Source organism: Lissotriton vulgaris, chromosome 6, assembly GCF_964263255.1.
Source record: "Lissotriton vulgaris chromosome 6, aLisVul1.2, whole genome shotgun sequence".
Lineage (NCBI taxonomy): Eukaryota > Metazoa > Chordata > Amphibia > Caudata > Salamandridae > Lissotriton > Lissotriton vulgaris.
The window spans coordinates 197112082-197135962 of NC_141694.1; the positions used below are offsets into that span (position 1 = coordinate 197112082).

General features: G+C 44.0%; 1 protein-coding gene across 2 annotated transcripts in view; it reads right to left on the reverse strand.

Annotated features, from left to right (window-relative positions):
• CYP39A1 (cytochrome P450 family 39 subfamily A member 1) overlaps positions 1-23881 on the reverse strand; it is a 252446-nt gene that overhangs the window by 183208 nt on the left and 45357 nt on the right. For both annotated transcript variants that reach the window (XR_015296603.1, XM_086926236.1), the window contains exon 4: positions 11619-11768. Coding sequence is in view for 1 of the 2 variants with exons in the window: in XM_086926236.1 (XP_086782362.1) it covers positions 11619-11768 (150 nt within the window). In the remaining variant the exon portion in view is untranslated. The remainder of the gene's footprint in view (positions 1-11618; positions 11769-23881) is intronic.

Consider the following 23881-nt stretch of genomic DNA (forward strand, 5'->3'; position numbering starts at 1 on the left):
GTTTCAGTGTACAGAGATCTTCTTTTCTATTTGAGAATATGATTGTTCTATTGTAGTTAGACATCTGCTGGCAAAATACACCACGTCTCCATGAATCTTTCATTGGTTTGTGTTGTGCTAAAATGGCACAGTATCTGAACTTTGTGCCACATTTAGTTTGCAGGCTGACATTTCGCTACCTGCACAGCAGTACCTAATTAAGCAGCACTGCAATTGCAGGTGGCAAAATGTCTGTGGAAAAGTAGCAGGGAGTGCAGGAGGGGTCCCCGTAAAAAAAAGGCAACCACTGGAGGGCAAATACCTGCGTTGAGAGTATATCGGTGTTTACCCTGCAGCGAAATGTCCACAAATTAATGGCCGCAGGACAGGGGCTCCTCATCCCAGGGTCCGCAGGTGCCCAGGCCCTTGCAAAGTAGCATGCCACTAGAGGATCGGGGTGCCCAACCTTAGGTCCAGCGGGGGCCCCCAGGGCCCCATTAAAATCTTTTGAACCCAGCCACGTGGGGGCAGCATCTCCTCCATGATAATGCCGGCCGGCCAGGGAATGTAGCCCCCCCGAGAGAGGCGAGTAGGTACATAGAAACCTAACCTCAACATAACTAATTTGGCATTTTGAGTCTAAATACCTTCCCTCCACCCCGTTAAACCTAAAAGACCTGAAATAGGAGTCATTTATGCTTTTAGCTCGACTATTTTGTTTTTGAGCTCTTTATTTTCACTTTGACAGATTTTTGTCAGTAGTGTACAGGAATCTAGGGATCGGCAAGACGTTAGTGTGCCCTGACCACCCATTTTCCTCTGGTCCTGACGAAAACCTGGTACCTTCCATCCTACGGGTTGAAACATGTAGACCTCACACATAAGTGATACACACGGTCATAATATACCTTATTGTATCCACACACTTAATTTTAATATTGTCCAGTAACTTGCAAATAAATGTTTTCACACAAGTATACCAGGACAATTTTTAACACTTTTTTTGTGCACTTCACACACACAAATACCAGCTTCACTGTAGTCCAGGTGTCGCAGCACACCCTGATGGCATTCGGCTATCAGGGTGGACCCCGATGATGAAGCATGTTCCCGACTAGGTCGGTGAGTGAGGGGTTTATTAATAAAGGAAGGACTCTCTTCTTTTTTCAGTCATCCCACTCAGACCGCTTTATCAAAGCAGTCTTTGATGGTACTCCTCTTTTGTTTGTTTACTACTGATACCCAGGGGACTAGGAGTACCCGCCGTTCACTTTTGTGAATTCAATCCCTCACTCTCTCTTTTGTTTAACTGTGTATTGGTTCTTCCCCTCTTCTCCCTGACCTCAAAGTAAACCCTAGAGGGGGTCCCCTAAAACAGCTACTTGTTGTATACCGCTCTCATACACATTTCTTTGACTCCCCAGAGGAAGTCTTCAAATGGACTAACGAGACTATACGGGTGCGAGTGCAAATGCCACCAGGTAGGGAATTGGACTCGTCTTCGAGCGAGGGGGCCCGGAGGGGCCCCCGAGGCCAGCTTAGAGGCTCCAGGAGATCGAGGTCCAGGCGTCGTTCTCTGTCCAGCTCCGCTCCACCGCAGGGGGATCAGCTCCTGAGAGGAAGGCTTCGGCGGACTGATCAGTGGGCCTGGCAGGTGTCGGGAGGTTTGGGATAGCATCTAATGTTCAGATAGGCATGTCTATGGGGTTGGCATCCTGGCCACAAGATGGTGGGTGGGGATGAGTAAGGCCCAAGGGCTATGGGTGGTCAGTTGGGGATCCATTGGAAGGTAAGGTTCCTGTCCCCCTGTTGGGGATTTGGCACCTATCCGACCGTGACAGATGCTTCCACGTTTGGGAGGTATGGGGTGGGAGGGTTGTTGGGGGGTGGGGTTATGATCTGGGTGTTAGATTGCGCGTTCATTTTGGTTGCTCGTAGTTTACTGTATAAGTGGGGTAACGCACACACTGGCCACAATGGTATGATTCACTTGCTGGGTCTGGCGCGCAGAAGGAGATGCAGATAACCCCTGTTCCTTGCGCATAGTCAGTTGGAATGTCGGTGGGGCCCTAGACACGGTGAAGCGGTGGGCCATCCTCCATTATGCCAAACGATGAGCTCCTGCTACAGGAAACACACTTGATGGGTACAAAAGCCCTGTGCCTATAGAGGTATGTCGTGAGTAACTTTTATTGTTTAGGTTAATTAAAACCATTACAAAAAAAAAAAATACATTAAAACAATCTCCACAAGTAGAATTAAAAAGGAAAATGTAAAAGCAAGAAATTTTTGTTTAAAAGTAACATTACTAAAATCAATAAACGTGAGTGGCAAATTGTTCATAGCAGCTGGTCACAGCCCGAAATTTAGAGGTATGGGTATCAACACATTTTCCACTCAGGCTACACACGGGGGAAATTGATTCATCGCAAGGTTTCATATACACATGAGAAACATTGGTCAGACACGCAGGGGCGATACATCTTTGTACAGGGCAGGATTGGGGGGGAAATCTTAACACTGGGCAGCGTGAATGCTCCGCCGCCATTAAAATGGACTTTGGTAGAAAGACTCTTACACATCATGCCAGACACGCTCTCAGTCGTGGGTGGGGATTGGAATGACGTGATGGAGCTGGGTCGGGATAGATGGAGGAGCAGGGACTTGGCGGGGGTGGGAGGTTCCCCTACCAAACTACACTCTTTGGTGACAGGATTCGACTGGGCAGATGTTTGGAGATACGCTCATTATTTGTTTGTTCCCAGGGGGCTACTACACAGAGTATCGTCAGCACACATTCAGCCTATGGGCTTGTCGGACCACTCACCAGTTGCTCTCACATTCCGGATCGGCCCGGGGAGGCAGCCACTCCAATGGGGTATGTCAGGATGGCAGTTGCAAAAGGAGGAATACAGGGAACACTTGACCAAGGATATAGATAATTACTTGGTAGCTAATGTGGGGTCGGTTGAATCCCCAGCGACTCTCTGGGAGGCATTGAAACCCACGCTTCGAAGGGTGGATATATCATGGTGTGTGGCGGCACGGAGGGAGAGGCAGAGGGACCAGGTGCGTCGGGAGGCGGAGGTAGAGGCGTTGGAACGTAGGGGTTGGGAGGTGGACGGCAGCCCGGCCATACGACAGCTGGTGTTGACCCAACAACAATATGCAGCCCTGTTGCTGGAGGAGGCCCGTCAGGCTTGGCTGGCAACGCGTAGTAGGGTATACCAATGGGGGGAGAAGTCCAGCAAGATGCTGCATCGTTTATGTCAAGGTGCATTGCATGCTCAGCCTCTACCGCGAGTCCTGGACCCCACGGGGGTGCCGCTTTTGAGCCCCCGCCATTGGGGAGAGCTTTGCGGCCTATTATGAAGACCTCTATGCGCCGAAAGAATGTCTCACAGCCGCTGTCATTGAGAAATTAATAGACGACCTCCCCCATAAGACTATCTCGAATGAGGTGAGAGATCACTTAGATAAGTCATTGTCTGATGATGAGCTGGGTACGGCTCTGTGGGAATTGAACCCTGGGAAGGCTCCGGGACTGAACAGATTCCCTAGTGAGTTTTTCAAGAAATTCTTTGTACAGCTGGGCCCCCACTATTGACCGGTGGTGGAGGAGGCGCTGGAACATGGTTGGCTCCCTCAGGACTGGAGACACGCGGAAGTGGTAGTGTTCCTCAGACCGGGTAGACCCCCGGAACAGCATGCCTCGTATCGCCCCATCTCCCTTCTTAATGTGGAGGCGAAGGTATTGGCCAAGGCACTGGCCAACCAGCTCCGACCTCATATCACCACACTGGTGCACCCGGACCAGGCGAGGTTCATGCCCCAGAGGGCAACCCGTCATAACATCAGGCGCACGCACGTCGAGGTATCGGCCACTGGGCGGCTTGGGGAGCTGGTAGCGCTAATATTGGCCGACATGGATAGGGCCTTCGATTCCCTGAGCTGGGTTTACCTGTTTGCTGTTCTGCGTAGACTTAATCTCGGCCAGCGTTTTTAGGCATATTTGCAGTTGCTCTATACTGGTCTGTCGGCGTCAGTGCGGGTAGGGGCAGCGATCTCTCGTCCTTTCCCCATCTGGCGGGGCACGCGGCAGGGCTGCCCCCTATCCCCCTATGTTTTTGTGCTCGCATGGAGCCACTGGCGGCCCGGGTGCATATTGATGCCCAACTCCGGGGGTTTGAGTGGGTGCCCGGTCTCACCGACAGAATAGCGCTGTATGCGGACGACATCCTGTTTTTTCTCAACGCCCTGGATAGGTCGGGCCGCGGCTGCTGCATATATTGTAGTTTTTCGGGGAGACCGCTGGACTGTATATGAATCCATGTAAATCCACGCTGTGGGTACTGGGGGGGGGGCGACCGAGCGTGGGAGCCTGGGCCTCATCCCTCTAATTGGCGACAAGGGGGCTGAAATATCTGGGGATCTTCTTGTACGACGTGCCGTCTGTGTCCTGGGAACACAATTTGATACCGGTGTGGGAGCGAACCCGGGAAGATCTTAAGGTATGGTCTTGCATGCGGATCACTGAAATAATATAGACTGCCAAAATATCGACCTGCAAAAATATCGTTGCCAAAATATCGACAGACAAAATATCGACTTTCTATCTACAAACAGGTAAGTACAAAAATATCGAGTACAAAATATCGTTAACAATAATATAGATGTAAAAAATATCGACTTTATTAAAAACAGTGTTAAATTAAATTAATATTAAATTTTAATGACTAAAATATACTTAAAAATACTTAAATTAAATTATAATAATTAAATAATAAATGAAAATAATAAAAAAAAAAATTTACAATCTTATTTGTTGACCCTGAACCCTAAAATATACCCCTTTACCCAAAAACCCAAAACTGACCCTGAACCCTAAAAATACCCCTTTACCCAAAAACTAAAAACTGACCCTGAACCCTAAAAATGCCCCTTTACCCAAAAACTGAAAACTGACCCTGAACCCTAAAAATGCCCCTTTACCCAAATACTGAAAACTGACCTTGAACCCTAAAAATGCCCCTTTACCCAAAAAACTGAAAACTGACCCTGAACCCTAAAAATGCCCCTTTACCCAAAAACTGAAAACTGACCCTGAACTCTAAAAATGCCCCTTTACCCAAAAACTGAAAACTGACCCTGAACCCTAAAAATGCCCCTTTACCCAAAAACTGAAAACTGACCCTGAACCCTAAAAATGCCCCTTTACCCAAAAAATGAAAACTGACCCTGAACCCTAAAAATGCCCCTTTACCCAAAAACTAAAAACTGACCCTGAACCCTAAAAATACTCCTTTACCCAAAATGTATCAATATTATTTAATTACCAATTAATTATTAATTAACAATAACAATAAAGTAAATATATTAGCACATTAGCTGTAATTATTTTAATAATTAATATTATTTTTCCCCAATTAATTACTTAACAATAACACAAAATTATATATATTGAAATGTACTCTAATTAATGTAATTAACTAATTACAATTAATCAATTACCAATTAATTACTAATTCAAAATATGTACAAAATTATATTAATTAATTAACTAATTATTATTAATTATCAATTAATTATTAATTATAAATATTTACAAACATATATTAATTAATTAATTATTATTAAATTACTTCCCACCCTATTCCCCTATAAACCCACAACCCGCTACAGAATTACATAACGCAATTATTAAAAAAACAAATTCCATTTAATAAAATATTTTATAACATTAATACACACTTTTCACACATATTATTACATAAAAATACACTATAAAATATTATATATTTTTTAAAAATTCGATATTTTTGCTATCTATATTTTAAACAGTCGATATTACTTCACTTACCTGAAAAACGATATTTTTGTAGTCGATATTATGTCCAGTCGATATTTTGTCCAGTCTATATTTAAAACTCGATATTATGTCCAGTCGATATTTTGGAGTCGATATTTTGTCTGTTCACCCTTGCATGCCCTTAACCATATACGGTAGGTCGGCCATCTTCAAGATGGTGGCGCTTCCCCGCCTCCTCTATCAGTTGCAGAACCATCCCTATCAGGTGTAACCCCAGTGGTTTTAGCAGGTAAACTCCACTCTGGGAGGGTTCCTGTGGGAGGGGGGCATGGTGAGGTTGGTCCTATGCACCTGTTTTCTATCTACCTATTCTTGGGGCCTCGCTTCTTCAGAAGTCCTCTCTTGCTATCAAGCTGCACACTTAATGGTCCTCAACGAGTGGTGGTACGGGGACAGTCGGGATCCAGGGTATGCGGTTGAGCGGCAGCTTATGGGCTGCAGCTCGCTACACAAGCTATTACACTCTGCACCGCTTCGGAGGCCCCTGCACCCGGCCACACAGGTGGTATTTCACATATGGAGACAGGCTCTGGGCAGGATGGGGTGGTGGAAAGTCTTGACCAGGGAGACCCCCCCTCTGGGGCAACGGGCGGATGCCACAGTTGGCAGCACTGCAGGGCCTCCGGGGCTGGGATTCCATTGGCATATCGGTCCTGGGAGATGTTATGCAGGATCTAACACTTAAATCGTTCCAAGATTTGCGGGACGAGTATGAGATGCCACGATCCCAATTCTACAGGGACCTACAATTTCGGAACGCCCTAGCCCCTAGTTTGGAAGGGTCTGGAGTCTCTCCCCGACTTCAGCCCCATTGAGGAAAAGACCTTTATGGGGAGCTGCCGGACCGCAAGATCTCCCACTTATACCAAACATTGGTTATTTACTGTTCCGCCAATCTGCAGAAACTCAAGACCGCTTTGGAGGCTGAAGTGGACGAATTGGAGGGGGACTGGGCTGAGGACCTGTCGAGCCCGTGGGGGGCGGCAATTGCTACGTGCCTGTGCTTGGTACAATTTAAATACCTGCACAGAGTGTACTGCTACATGTCATGGAGGGAGTGGGGGGCAATCACTATAAGAGACACCTCTTGTTCCTAGGTTTCAGGTTAGCAAAAAGAGACATTGCTAGGGCCTGGAAGGCGCCCCAGGCTCTGTCATTTGCTGCGTGGAGAAATGGGATGGACTTTTGCATGGGGCTCGAACAGCCGGTTTGCCCACGCAAACATATAGGATTTAGAAGAGGTGGGCAGACTACCGGGGACTGGAACTGGATCCACCTCAGGAGGGAGATGTAGGTTTGCCGGACTGAAGTATCTGCTGGTTCTATGTAGATTGGGTGGTCGTTGGGTGTGCAGGTACGCTCTTAATGTATTCCCTTTTTTCCTTTGAGCTGTGGGCGCAATCAGGGGGGAGGATTGGGGGGGGGGATTTGTTAATATGCCGTTTGCTTATCTTTATAAAAGTCAAACGTCATCATTATAATAGTATACTTGATGTGTGCATACGTCTTTGGGATGCAGAGCTATGCAGCTTATGTGAAACAGGACAAATAAAATTTGTTTTAAAAAAAAATGGAACTTCAAGGTTTCATTTTATTCTTATTAAACGCATCTCATTTTCCTTTACGGAACTAGTGCTGCATTAAAAAGCAATCACAGACATAATGGTCTGCTGACCTAAGCAGGCATCCATCCCTGTGATGGCTGTGATTCCTAATGGGTCACAAACTGCAACCTATCTCATTAATATTAATGTGGTAGGTCGAGTTGTAACTCACAAGTAATGCCTAAATGAAACTTAATGAGTTTCATATATTAGGAATAACAATTTCCTAATTGTGATTCGGATCGAATCGAAATTAGGAAATCGTTATACCTAATGTTTGTATATGTGGCCCTCGGTTACTGTTATTCATAGTCATAATAACTGCAAGGTGTATTAATACTTACCGATCATTCGTTTTGTTATGTCTTTTTCCCATGCCATCATATGAGAAAGAAGCCACATTGTAATTACCTACGATTGAGCCATATATTGTGTGATGACATTTCTAATGATATATTTATTAGGTCAACGGTCTTATGACGTCTGTAGATATAAAGTTTTCATTAAGATAATTACTATATTAGCAATCTGATACAGCTTACTACTTTTTCATTACAAAATGCTGACAAGTATATCATATTCTTGTAAGGTATGAGACTGAAAGGGCCCAATTCACAAGGCCTTGGCTGTGATGTTCTCTTATAGGTCTCCTGGCTTAGTACTAAAATCCAGGCATAAGCCTGGCTTACTCCGGAAAGTTACAACAAGTTACAACAAGTACTAACACTTACTTGCAGCAAAATATTGGTGAATTGGTGCCTGTGATCGATGCATCTGGACAATTCCTGGTATTAGGCCTGATTGGCCTTTCAACAGGAATTCTGGTCAAACTCAGGCTCAATGCATTCATGAGAGCGTGGGCATCATGTAAAAAGCTTAAGACATACCTTTGCAAAGTCACCAGTGGGTTTAGATGAACCAATATGATAAACAAATGTGGATACCAAGTCACCAAGCATGCCGTCAGACTAGAGGTGCTCAGACCACAGTCATGAAAACAGAGACAATGCTTGTGAGCTTCAGAAGACATAGTGACTTGACACTGGGCAACAAAGGCATAAGCAGAGACCAGAAGCTGAGCCAGTACGGTGAGTGTCTAGGGTATATTTCTGAAGAATATAAATGATAACAATTTATAACATATATTTTGTGATGATCTGATCTCTGAAGCTTGTTTTATGTTACACTTCGATAAAGCTTTCAAAAGTTAATAGCTAGTGTAGAAGAAAAAAACACACACTGTTCCCAGGTAATGTCAGAATACAAATTAATTTAGACAAGCCGAAGTAGTAAGTTGACCTTTAACAGAAAACATCCAAGTCAGCCACCAGACTCCTTCCTGGAACTGAAAAATAGGGAGTATTTATACAAATCTCTATGATCAGTGTTAATTCGATTACCTGTAATTTGGTACGTATATAAATATGATGTTTTATAGCTTGACAGATGAGCAACATACCTCAAACAATGGTTCCTGCCATTGGAAACAGTTTGAGATTCTCAAAACACAACAATAACTAAAATGCTTAATTTTAGCCTTGTACACTGATATACAATCAACAATTTCAGGGGTCAGCTGATGAAAGCCATCTTACATTTGCAAAGTTCAGCATAGGAGGAATGGTGGCCTGTATAGATATTCTTGCTATTGAGGAGAGGAGCGCTGGTCAGGAGGTCACAATTTAGATTAGTTTCTATTAACTCCTTATTGAATCCTCATTCACAGAATGTGCTGGGAATATTCGCCATTTTCTTTAGGGTGTTCACATTCCAAATGTAACACATTGTTCATTTATGTAGGTTTTCAATTAATGTGTGACTTTGAAGTGAATAATTTTCAATGGAAAACTCCATGTAAAAAACAACAGTCTTCTCTTTAGTGTACTCTAGTATTAACTCAACATTATATTCATACTTATTTAATGCAGTATGGTATTTTATATCACTTTCACTTCCTTTCCAATTCAGAAAAATTCAACGAACCTTCCATGGTAACTTCTTTTTAAAATTAGTTTGCCCTGCTGTCACTCCAAGTCCACTCTGTCTCATATAGTCCCATAAAAAGGTTTTGTTAAAAACTAGACACTAAAAACGTCTCTGTTGAATCCCCCTTCTTGAATACTCAGAGAAAAGGGCGACTTCTCCCTCAATCCAGAGTGCCACCCAGCACAAATTAGTATAGATGAAAGGTAACAAATGTTTCAGTGGGGAAGAAAAAAACAAAGTATAAAAAAAACCTCTGTGGTATACTTGCTATTCACTCCTTTCACTCAGATATAACAGATTTGCATAAGAGGGACCAAACACTGAGTCCATGGCTGTACCGCAAACATATTCATAAAGGTCATCTTGAAACAGAATAACGTTATTCTCTAAAACTACATTTCCCAGGTACAGACGTATAAACAAATGTTTATAGAAGCTAGCTGACCTTGTATCCAGAAAATGCTCCACAGCTTTTAAACCCAGTGTTTGTGAAATGCAAGTGTAAAGACTTTTCACATTCATAGATGCTAACTTGAAAATCAATATCAAGCATTAAATTACTTATGCAATCCTGACATAAATATAAAGTTAAGGAGATTAGGATTTATTTATTCTTCCTTCAAATTACCTATATTGATATATTCCACATTTTTTATTTAAAGTAATACAGTAAATTCAAATAGAGGTAAATGGAATGTTGGGAACTTGACAAAATATATTTGATTATGGGTTGATTAAGTATGAGGTATAAGTAAATAATTTGCTCAGTTCCGCTGAGGGTCAGTTGATAACCCCAATAAGATTTTTAAAGCAGGTATGAGATATTGTGCCAAATTTATGACTATTAAGAACGCTCTCAATCCGTCAAATACAAGATCTCACAGGAGCTCAAATAGATTAAGTGCTCAGGCTCACTGACGATTGTCACTGCCAATTTAAAAACATTTGGCTGTAAGTTACACAGGTAAAAGATAACATTTAAATTAAATGTAATTGCATTTTCTTTGTTTTGGATGTTTCTTACATACGAGGCATTTCATTATTAGTTGAGCTGTTATGTTTACTGTATATCTGGAACTGTAACAATGTGTAATTTGTAACCTATGTAACTCTCCTCATGTAAAGCGCTCTGATACCTCCGGGTCTAGCCAGCGCTATTTAAACTCAAATAAATAAATCAATAAGATCTTATATATTATTTAATTATGTATACAGTCCTGATGAAGCAAATGAGTTTTTCGAGAATCATGTGTTGGCAGTTTTGAATGCAACATAAATTTGATTCATGAAATGGACTTGGTTATTGAAGTATTCGAATAAAAATATTTTGGAAAAGCAATGTGTGAAAAAGTGATTTTAAGAGTGTTGAATCTTTTTTCAGAACCATAAAAGTAGTTAGGTAAAAAACACTTTTTTTAAACCAGAGGCCTCCAAATTGTAAGAGTCTGTCAAGACTGTAACTTGAGTCAGACAGGAGGTACCCATGACAGTGTGAATCAGAAATGTACTGATTTGTGACTTCTTGCAGTGTTTTGTCTGTGTCCTATCCACCAGCAATCATGATGGGTGGAAGGATGTGTAGTGCCTCTGTGTGGAGCTGGGTTGTGTTTGTTTTTATAATTACACATTTGTTCAATAGTCTTTGAAGGACAGATTGGGCAAGCAGCTGAAGCTGTAAGTAGTCAGTCTGTTGATGACAACTGATATCATTCATGAGTGGTGCAGAAGACTTTGCAGCAGCATTCTCAAAGGTTAGGACAAAATAATTTGGCACACAACATTTACTGCAATGTTGTTGAACTTTTGGGTCAATGAGGGAATTATCTGTTAGTGCATATAGCATTTCAAAGTAGCAACTGTCCTTTTGAGTATGTACAACTTATTTAAAGCAGTAGGATCTGTATGCTACTGTTTAGAAAGATGTAATGGAATAAAGAGTGTGCCCTTGATGATGGTGCCAACGTTAAAGAGACACTCCTGAATATGTAGTGATGTGGAACCACAAATCCCAGTAGTGACACACTGCACGTCGGAAAAGATATCACAAATGAGAAAACAAAAGTTAAGTAAAAAATTTGAAAAACATTTTTGGTTTCCAGGAAAAATTACTTAGTATTACCATTATATTATTCTGTTTTGGCGATTATAAGGACTATCAGTGCGCCTTGACAGCTACTTGCCTTAATAAGAAGTCAGGCAGCTGTGACCCATGTTCAAAACCTTCATCAAACGTCTGAAAATGTTCTTTAAACTCTTTGATTTTGCTTTTACTAGTTGGGCAGATTCCTTTTCCAAAAAGGGTGTTGACCACTGCAGGATACATGACTTGCCTGGAAAACGCAAAGAACAAAGATTAAAACCTCATTTTGCAAGCCACAGGTTTAACTGGCACATTCTTTGTCTTTAACAGGATCCCTGAGTGACCCTTATTTAGAGGATCAGAAGGTTATTGTTCACAAAGAAATCTACTCCTTTGAGTGAGTTATTCTTCAAAATTTCACAAGTTGACTGCATTCAGTGAGAGAAATGACAATGAAGCAAAAACCTTCAATCAACTAAATCTAATTGAAATAATGATGGTAAAGGGCGTTCCTATCGATGCTGAGGGTGTGGTGGATCACAGACATAGGAAGGTATAGTGTCTTATTTAGAGTTTGGTGGAGAAGGTACCCCTCCTTCAAACTGAAGGTCCGCCCTCTTCATTTAGATTCACTAGAGCTTTCGTATGTCGGCAGTGGGGAAAACTCTGTCTCCTCCGCCAACATATACCTCCAACGCCGGACAGAGAAATAGCGGTCAGATTTTGCCATTTGTCCACCCGCTCTATTCTGAGTATGCGGACAAAAGGCAACTTTTTACTGTCTACCACCGACAGGTAAAACCTGGTGATAATGGGTAGTGAAAACTGCAAAATGACCCCCTGTCATTGGAGAAACCTTCATGACGAGGGTTGGTCATTGCTTTTTTTATTTTCGAAAAACAAACTATCTGTAGTTATGCAGAATATGTGCTTAAAAACACGGAAAGAATTCTAGAGAAATATGTAAATAATTTCATGTTCCTTTGGGCTCAGATGACTGTGTTTTCTTACATGTGTTTTTAATAAGTCATACTGTATATTATACAATGGAGCTGTGAACTTACTGCAGTTTACTACTTTGATTGTTTTGACATCAGTCCTGTTTTTTTAAGGTGAAGGTCATACATGTGGAATATAATAAGGGAAAAAGAAATAGGGCTAATAATTAACATGCTTTTCTCGCACAGAAATGGTTTGACACAATGTGTAAAATGATTCTTATGTAATATAGTGTTTGCAAGACATTTTTATTTACATGATTTATGTGAATGCTCTGGTTAGGTTTTATCTGTTGGTAATGTTGACCCTTAACCCACTGTCTGATTCCCATTTGATGTATACTACTTTTCTGTTCATAAATTAGCTCATACCAACAAATGGTTTAAGCTGCATGACATACTCTTCAGAAATAGGGATGGATATATTTTATAATATTACTATTTTATTGGGGGTAAGGAACACATGATTGTGAACTATATTGAAGAATATTGTTTGTGATTAATGGGCTTTTTGTTGTGCAGATTTAAGTTGCTTTAAATTCTTTTCCTCAACGAAGGGCTTTTGGGCCAAAATGGATCGGGATTGGATGGAAAATACTCTCACATGGATATTTATCTGACATAATGCTTACAGTACCAAAACATGCAATATCGATACTGTTCAAAACTGAGTATTCACATTTTGGATTAATAAAAAAGCGCAACATAAATTTAAACAGTTTAGAATTGTGTAAAATGCTAATCATAACAAAGTGGTGTCCTGTTGGACATCAAAAATCTTCCCATATAAAAATTTTAAGGCAATTGATAAGAGAAACAAATGTTAGAACCACTCACAGAAGGTCCAATAAAAGGAAGCCATCATGCACCCCTGCTCCCTTCTCTTTCTTCAAGGTTTGATGTTTGGACGTATATGACAGGCAAGGATCATGTGCCCAGAATCACCACAATATAAATACAGCTTCGCCTTTCACCACCATTCCTTTTTAGGTCTCGCCTGACGTTGCAACGCAAAGCTCTGTCGCTAGCGAGACCTATTGTGGTTGTGATGCCTGCCAAGTGAGACAGACCAGTGCACAAGCAGAATCTGCTCTGTGAAAGCGCTTCCCACGAGCCGATTCTGGTCTGTGAACGCGCTTCCCATGAACAGCTTTTGCGCGTTAAATCGATTGGAGTGCTTCTCTCCAGAAGACCAGCTGCGCGTTAATTATAGGTGAGTGCTCCTGTGAGTGCTCCTGTCCGGAGGACGTGTTGCTCGTTAATTACTTTCTTTGTTGTGATCGGGAGCAGGCGTCTTACTGGCGCCACGCGTTCATTAGGCATAAAAGCTGCACGGCACGGGATAATTAGGGCAGCATGTTTTAGGACTTTTTTTTTGCAATTACTTGTTTATGAAGGTGTGAAGGGGAGCGCGTGCATACCAAGCAGGCGGTGGCGTGAGTTGCTTGGCGGCTGCGCGCGCTGTCTGTGACGGGGGAGCGCACGCAGCTGCTGTCAGGACCGGTGCGCGCGCCGAGCTGCCCGTAGTCTGCTCCGCTCTCCTCCTCCGGTGCCTCTGAACCCTCTTAGCACAGACAGCGGCAGTGGCGGGCGCAGCACCGGGCGGGAGGCAGCGGCGGCAGCAGACATGGACGGAGCCTCCTTCGGTGCCGGCCGGGCAGGCAGTGCCTTTCAGCCCATGGAGTTCCTGTGGGAGCCGGAGACCATCCTCAGGGTCACCACTTGGGTAAGAGGGGATGATTTATTGGCGGGGAAAGGTGGAAGTGCTGCATGGTCGGCTTGGACAGGAGGGCAGGGTGTTGTGCACGGGGAGCTGCATAGAAAGAAAAAAATATGGTACTGTGCATCCAGAATACCACGGTCATGCTACAGATACTGTGCAGGAGGTACATTGGGCTCTGGGTAGATAAGAGGGTGTGTTTTTATGGGGCGATCAGTGGGTAATGCTGTGCATGAGGAGGAGGGGGCAACTAAAGATTTATTCTGCACAGAAGGATGCTGTGAATATGTGACAATGTATTCGAGAAGTGCTGGGCATTACAGATACTGTATATGGGGCGAGGAATGCGGTGCACGGGGGTTTCTCTGTGTGTGGGTTCTGGGAAAGGTGCATCGGTGGGTCTTGTAAGGGGGTTGCTGCTTTGCAGGAGTGATTTTGAGGGTGGGCAATATGGAGAGTTACATCCTGCCTATGGGGAGGGCATGTGGGTTTTTGTATGTATGTGGAACACAAGGGAAGAAGGGTGCAGTCCGTGGTAGATACCTGTGTGTGACGTACTACTGTGAAAACACTAATGGGTGTTTGTGGGGGTAATAGGTGTGGGGACGCTGATCAGGGAACTCCCCATTGAGGTTCAGTGTAGGGGGAGGGCATGCCGCTGTATGGCGGGATGTTACACCTGCGTGTGCCATGCATACGTACGTGGGGAGCTGGATCGTGCCTAGGGGGGTGGGGATTCTGTTCAAGGGGGTAGCTGTCCATGGTCGGGTTCCTGGAGGTTGAAGGGGATGCTATGCTTGAGTAATGTGGTAAATTGGATTGGAATACGTGCATTGGGGAGGGGGTGTTTTATTAGGGGCATACAGTGGTAGAAGTGGGCGGGATCGGAAGGGCACAGCGTGCCCCTACTTTTTAAATTTGACACAGTCCGTTCCCCTACTTCTGTATTTTAAAAATGCGTCCCAGGATGGCAGGAATTTACATAATTTAAACAATATTGTGCGATCGTCCAGCCCTGTGTTTTGTTAAGGAAGGCATCTGCAGAGGCCACAACCTCCTCCCTCTCCTCTGTATCTGGGGCAGAGACCTGAAAAGCAACACTGTAGGAATAAGCAACCAGCACTCGAAAACGGCAACCTTTGGTGGCCGATAGAGTGTGATTTACACCTAATTTAGCGATGAGACCTACCCCACTGATGGTTACATCAGAATGCATTTTAGGCATCAAACTTGACCTCATCTGCCATTTATTTGCGGCCTCTGATGACGCCACAAAGAAAGGAAAAGCACTCCAGTTTAAAATTCCTGGCAGACAATGCCCAAACCTAGGCACTTTAAAAAACAAGCATTTACAATGCAATAGGTCTCACATTTTCTAAACTTTGACCTATTCATATTGTAAATGACAATACCTTATTGCAGGTTTTTTAAACATAAATAAAAGGCATTGTCATTTACAATGTCAATAGCTCAAAATCTTGTGAATGCGAGACCTATTGCATTGCAAATGCTTATTGTTCTCTGTTACTGAACCTCTGTCTCTTTCCATTTGCATATATTCTTTTTGGAAAGAGGAATTCCCTTGATTTTCTGTTCTACGAAAAAAAGGAATGCTGGGAAAACCAGAAAAACCCTTACAAGACTTTTCCTTATGTATTTCCATAAGTCCAGATGGAATAAAGAGGGGTGTCACACCTCACTACTAAAAATACACTCTACAATTGTAGTGGTATCAAATTATTTTGCTAATTTCATCGTAGTAAGTCTTTTCATACAATATATTGCTCCATGTCTTAGTCTTTTGACCATAGGATCACAGTCCATCAGCAAGTCCTTACACGTGTGTCCCCACTTGCCTTTAAACACAGAAGGGCTTGTCAGGATTCATCTTCTCAGGTCCTTTGACCCACAATTTACTCATCAGCCCTCCTTTATATAAGGATACTCTCTGACTGGACTGGGCTGTCATGTCCCTGCCTCAAGCTCACATTGGTCCATACTCTCCTACCCCTTCCCCTTCTTTGTGGGGTATATTGGTATATAGAGATTCTATATCCAAACTGACCATGAGTTGTGAAGTGGTGTCAAAGGCCTTGTCCTCAATGGTGGTGATGAGGTCCATGGTGTCTCGTACATAGGTGTCAGTGAGAGGGACAAATTCTTTGATGATTGCATCGATGAATTTACCCAGTGGTTCGAGTATTGAACCGCAACCGAGACAATTGGTCGACCCAGTGGATTGGTCGTGTCCTTGTGGATTTTTGGCAGTACATATAGGACAGGTGTCCTGGGGTGAGGGTTATTCAAATAAGCATGCTCTTTTTTGGTTATGATGCCAAGGTCTCTTGCTGAGCTTGTAACTGTTAATATTTTTGTTTTTATGTCCTGTAGGGGATCTTTTGTCAGTGGACGATAGTGTTCCATATTACAAAGTTGACGTTTGATTTCAGTATCGTATTGGGTTGTGTCCATTACGACGATTCCTCCGCCTTTGTCAGCAGGCTTGATGATAATTTCATTATTGTTTTTGAGTGAATGAAGAGCATTTTTTTCGGTTATGGGTAAATTGTAAGGTGTGAATCTTGGAATAGTTTTGAGGTCCAGGACTTCCTTCATTACCAATTTTTCAAAGGTCAAAATTTCTGGTGACATTTGATTGGAGGGTGGATTGAAAGTGGATGGCGGTCGGAATATACAATGATTTTGGTAGTTTGATTCCGTTTTGTCAGCAAAGAAGTGTTTGAGTCGTATCCTCCTGAAAAATTTAAGAAGGTTAGATTGGAGATCCAGGAAGTTGGTACGTTCCGTAGGAACAAAGGACAGTCCTCTTGAGAGCAGATTAATTTCATCAGGGGTCAAGGTGTGCCTGGATAAGTTGAATATCAGAATGGTGAGGTCAGTGCCCTGGATTTCACTGCCGTCTGTTATTGTGGTTGGCCCCATTGGTAGAAGCGATTCCGTGTTTGTCGTTCGCCTGGGAGTTGTGGTTGGTATTGGCGGTTCCTGGTTTGGCGGTTCGGTGGCGGGGGTTGAACGCGGCCGCGGCCCGGCCTAAAAAACCTGGTGGCAGGAGAGGTTGGGGTCTGTTGCTGAATGAAGAGGCCCCAGAATCTGATTCTTCTGCGGAGGTATTGGAGGAATCCGAGAAGGTGATTCTCTGGTTGTTCCGGATTCTCTGGTTGTTTGGCGTCGTTATATTGACGACATCCTCCTCCTCTGGCATGGCACCACTGATGATTTGACACCCTTTATTGAATGGTTCAACAACACCCAAGAACATCTCAGATTCACGAGTGAATGCAAAACGAATGACCTACCTTTCCTGGATGTAATCATACATGCGGAGGACGGCACCTTGGGAACCATTCTTTATCGGAAACCCACAGAACGCAACACCTTGTTGCACTACTCAAGCCATCATCCCAGAGGTTTAAGAGACGGGCTGCCATTTGGACAATTTCTACGCATTAGACATAATTGTAAGTGGAGGAAAGACTACTTCCGTGAAGCAGACATTCTTGTAAATAAACCAATACACAGAGGTTACCCCCGTAGATTGGTCACCAGAGCCAAGAAACGTGCCTGGAACTACCATTGGGAAAATCTATTGACTCCTAATACCAAAAAAACGATGACAAGGATCCCGTTCATCTCTACCTTTGGACCAGACAGCAACAAAATAAGTGCCATCATCAAAAAGAACTGGGGAGTGCTACGATCTGAAAAGCAATTCCAGGATCCGCCTCTCCTCTCATACCAACGTGGCAACAACATTGCAAATCATTTGGTACATGCCATCACATGGCCAGAAACATCCAAAGACAAACACACCATCACATCCGCCTGGGGCCTTGCACCAATTCGAGGACATTTCGAATGCCAGAGTTGTAGTGTATGTGAACTCACCATCAACACTAAAGAGTTTATATACAATGGAAGAAGCCACGAACTAAACTGCCATACCAACTGCAAAACTACTAACGTGATCTTCGCCATTCGCTGTCCATGCGATCTACTATACATTGGCCAGACCACCCAAATGGTGAAACAACGCATTATTCAACACAAAAGCCGAATAAATTGCCAGGTTCTTTCAGCACCCCTTGTACCTCATTTCATTGAAAAAGGACATCGAGACATTGACCTGCAGTGGCAGGTGATTGAACATCTCAGACTCCCAATTAGAGGTGGCAACATAAACATGCTTCTATCCGAGCTGAATGCAAATGGATTTCACTGGCAGACTCTGTAAACAGGGGCCTTAATACTCTTGATGAGTGGAATAGTACTGTGATCACTTGAATCTCTATTCAGGTACCCTTTACCTGCCCTTATCTGCCTGAACATGACGTATGCCTATCCCATGGTACATGAACCCTTGATCTGATTATGTGGTCCTACACAGGCACTAACTCCGTCTGTTCAACTGATATCACTGCCATACAGGGTTGTTTCCTTGCAATTACTCTTGCCATGCCCCAATTACTGCGCATTCACCCTCGATCTGTATATTTATATAGACATTATGCATTTAGAACCAATGTGATTCTACTGTGACTCTGATTGTTTATTTAAATAACTGTGTGTTCTCAACTCCCTCCGATGCTGTAATAATCACATCTTGATATGACAGTCCAATGAGTTGTTAGCCTCTAGCGTAGTAACCTCTTCTCTTTCCCTCCCTCACTCCACGCCCCCTCCCAACTCCTCTACGTTGTCGGACACAGCCCCCTGGCGTAGTCACCTCCTCTATTCCCTCCCCATCCCTACCCCCCACCCCCTTTCAACACGTCATCCGCCCCCTTTCGCGGCTACTTCCTGGTTTGATCCAGCAGCCGCGATCTACCTCTTTCCTTCGTGGGAATCGGAACTCACAACACGGATTCATTCGGCTCCAGCGCTAGATTAATTCAGGTGAACTGCGACTTTTTGCCGACCGATCGCCCTAGCTATTCTAGGCATTTTTAAACTGGTAGTGCCCGGGATTTACCGCCCGTTCTAAATCAGGCTCTCTCATTCCAGGCGCTGTACCGGCTCCAAACGTTGAGACCTGAACTCCCCTGGGAAGGATCACTGCGTCACCCCCTGTAAGTCGTGCTGCTTCTTCTTCCAAATCCCCCTCCCCTTCCCTCCTCACCCCCCCGGTTCCCTCCCCCTAGCCGTCATCCTGACATTTGCCTTTCTTTCTGACAGGATCGCCCGGATCCATAGCTCCTGCACGACTGACTACCACTCAATGTCAGCGTTCCTTGTCTTTAGGTTCGCCACTGTCACATCCCTCTATCTATCTGGCCACTCCCCACCCTCCACCCTAAGCCCCCCTTCTCCATAATCACGCGCAGAGTAATTGCATGAGTCCTATCACCTCCCACACTGATAGGTCTGCCCTTTAATAAACTGGCTCTTCCGCTCTTGTGTGAATTGCCCTTCCACTCGGCTCACACTCCCGCCTTTAAGTTAGGCTACCCCACACCCATGCCCGATCTCTGAATTAAATTTTATCCCCATGCAGCACTCCTATCCATCATCAACCCTGTCCTGAAGAGGATCCCAAATCTCCGAGGATCGAAACGCAGTCGACAATTACAGCGCAATTCCTTGGCGCATTACCTCTAGGCTCATAACTGTGTTCAATGCAAACATTGGAATTATGTGTATTCATTGTGGAGCCTTTCTCTCATTATTTCCAGTCACTTTGCGCCGACCACGCTGTTCACCACGTTCACTTTCGTCGTCACTTTCACTTTGTTATCACCTTGTCACCAAGTGCCATTTGGGTTGTTTCATGAATGCTTTCATGTACAGTGCTGCTTTTTAACTGTGCCCCCCATTTGAAACAAGTTGGTGATTAATAATCCTTTCACAAATGTATTGAGACTCCTTGTTGTTCTTTACCTGTAATGCTTGATGCATGCGTCTTTGAAACTGCCTTAATCATTGATACCTATTGGGACATTGTACCCTATATATACTAAGCAAGAAACGACATGACGAGAATCGGGTTAGCACAATCTTGGATTGGGAACTTCCCTATTGTGGTGGAACCATTCTCATGCAGGACAAGACGGAGCACACAATATATGACAGCATCAGAGCTCAAGGAGTTACCCACCACATAGCTTTATATGCAGACCATATGTTGTTCTTCCTCAATGACAAACAATATGACATAGATAAAGCTACCAGACTACTCCACAAGTTCTGAAGGATGTCAGGATTGCGAGTAAACTGGCAAAAGACGTTTACCCATACAAGCCATGGAGGGATGGGCTGAGACTCTAGGGGGCTTAAGTGGGAACTGGTATGCTTCAGATACCTGGGGGTTCAGCTCCACTGAAATGGACTTCACATTCTGGAAGGCAACGTGGGAAGGGCAATAACGACATTATGTACAGGGATATCATTCTGGAAGACGCTTCCTCTCTCAGTGGTAGGATGAGTGGCGATCGCAAAAATGACAGCACTACCTAGGCTGCTATATTTTTTCACCACCTTAACCATAATAATCCCCAGAAGTAAATTCCGAGAAATAAACACACTACTTATAGACCTGATATGGAGTGAGGGAAGGCGTTGGGAGGCACTCATGAAACTTTAACATCCGGTACATGATGGTGGCCTAGATGACAAGCATATTACCTGTTGAAGCATATTACTTGGCGAAGCAGATGCAGTGGGCAATACGATGGGTGGCTGATAGGGCTGGAGGAGAAACCCTATTGGGGTCAGATACCCCACCTCTTTCAATGGCTGGCTCAATTGGTATTAGAGCTCAAACGAGTCAAGACGAAACCCCGGGGCCTACAGGCGGTGGCCAAAGACTGCTGGCTACACTATCAACAGAAAACTAGAGCAGATGCTCCCTACGCTCCGGACCAGCCACTCAGCTGGTTATCGATCTTTCTGCAAAAGGATGCTTGAATTCAATTATGAGAATGGGCAGCATTAGGCATCAAAAAATTGAAAGACCTACATGATGCTGACACACTACAGTTGTTTGAGGAGCTGCAGGCTGCCTATGATTACCAGCAGGACAGTTCCTACTATATGGAGCGATAACCGCAACCCTGTGAAGGAATTGGGAAAGAGGCCAGAACAAACCCAGAACACATAAAGGCTCTCACATCCTTTGTACCACCACGTGCAAACATAATGCAGGCTTATATCACGCATTAAGAGAGGATACAACTACCCTCCTACCCAACCTAAGAGAAAGATGGGTTACAGATGTGGGCACCCGTATATCCGACGTGAACTGGGTACGAATCCTGAACGGTATTCCACGAGTGTTCAAAATGCTTGCTTCAAATGAAATAATTTTTATTACATACATGGAGCATACCTTACTCCAGACAAAGGCCAAGCGATGCATCACTATGCACTGGAAAGCCCCGGAGGCATGGGTGGGCGCAGTCAAAAAATGGGGTCGGCGGAAGAAGGCCTGATCCGAGTGGAGGAAACCCAGTGAATTTGCAAACATCCAATTACCATGCCCTGGGCCATGCTATTCCATTCCTTTGCGCAATAAACAATAACAGTGGCGGGACCACGGTTGACAGGTTCCCCAGGGGCTCCAATAGCCCGCAAAACTACCCAGCCAAGGGCCCAGGCGCCCAACAGATCACAAAGGCTGGCCACGACTGACCGATCCCCACGCCTTTATGCGGATGGTGATCAGGGATCCCATCTACCCCATCACACCTGCACAATTCCAGCAGGATAACCCACAATAGTACAGCTCTCAGGTGAATTCAAACTAGACACCATTATATGCAACACAGTGCACCCCCAGTTTTGTATATCCCCAATTTGTTCAAGGTTAACACACGGCTGACATCCCATAACCCCTGCGACAACGTGCAAGGGAGGAATAGACACAACCCACAACCTCAGCAAGGCGCAGCGACCACCCTGCCAGGTTATTAGCGATACTTGGACACAGACCTTTTGGATTGGTCCCCTGTCAAGAGACCGCGTGGAGGGCCTTTACACCCTAGGAATATACACCCTAATGTCTAGAAGTGTGGCTCAATGGTTAGAGTGGCAGACGTTGATGCAGAGGTCTAGCCGGGACCAGGGTTCAATTCCCCGCCTTGGCGGGTCTTGGGCTCAAAAATTCCACGGACCTGATAATTCTTGCCTCAGTGCCTATTCCAATCATGGAGTCCTACTCTGCAACTCTGGGCAATAGCTTGCTTAATCTCTACAACGGCCCCCACAACGCTAAGGATGCCTGGCCTTCACCCTGGGGGTGCCCAGGAGTGGATGCCTCACAGGGAAAGCCAGGACGGGTTCCACAGCGGTATTCGTACAAGCGCTTTGAGACCCTTGCGGGTGAGTAGTGCGCTATACAAGTATCAATTTACAATTTACATTTATGTAGAGCACGATTACGTGATCTTGCTTGTAATACAATATCACCTGCATTGAAAATGTGTTGTATGCGCTAATAAATAAATGCCAATAAAAATGTTTTTTTTAAAAAAACCTTACTCCAGACAAAATCAACAAATAATTCCAGCAAGTTAGGTTGACGTGCCCCAAATGCGGTGTGAAGGGAGCAGAGATGTTCCGTATGGTATGGAGTTACGCACACCTAACTGAATATTGGGCTAAAGTGTTGAGAATAATCAATGACATAACAGATCGCAATATATATCACTTCTACCCATGACATGTTTACTGGGGCTGCTCCCTAGACCTGCTAAACATACAATAACTACCAAATTCATCAACCTCGTTTAAATACTAGCCATGTACACTTAACTGGTAAAACACAAGTGGGCCTCAAATAGCGATATGGTGCAACAAATTAGTTAGCTGGGCAGAATATGAGAGTATCAATTTCCTGAGGGATGCCATGAGAAGGCAGAGTTTATCAGATTCACCTCAGGCATGGAAGGCCCTGCTAGAATATTTGCGAATAGAGGTGCCTCACTCAATGGAAAATTCTCACTCTAATTCACCGGGAACAACGAGAACCTGAAAATGAAATTATCGCACTCTATCACAGTCCTTGGTACGCCTTGACGAAATCAACTCCATAGGACATGAGCAACAAGCATAGTAGCCTCTCCCTCACACCACTCCATGACTTCACAGTACAGCGGGTGGATATACTACCAAGATTCACCACACATAGAACATTTGGGCACTTAAGGGACTAGGTAAGACGGTGGGGGCTAACGGAAAGTTAATGTTTTTAATGGTTGAATAACTATCTTTAGCTTTGTTGAAGTAAATAATTGTACTGGCATGGAGCAGAGTGCAAAGTTAAGACTAAAACACTTGTATAATATTCAAACCATGGGAAAAAGGACATTCAATGTACAGAATCTATGACATTGTATGTATAGATCAGGGCTTCATAGCACACAAATGCAGACTCAATTTCTGCAAAATGCCAATAAAATGGCTTTAAAAAAATCTTGAACGGGAACTTCAGGAAGCAAAAACTGGAGAGGTGACCATATTTGATTGGAAAGGCTGGTCACACCTACTTTATATGGATAATAGCTTTTCCAGTAAATGGCAGGCAAAGGATAAGAACCCATTTTCTTCATGTCTGCAGGTCCTGTCATCAACCTACTACTTCGCATAAAACACTACACACCTCGTGAAGAGGCCGCAATAATGTAGACGCTG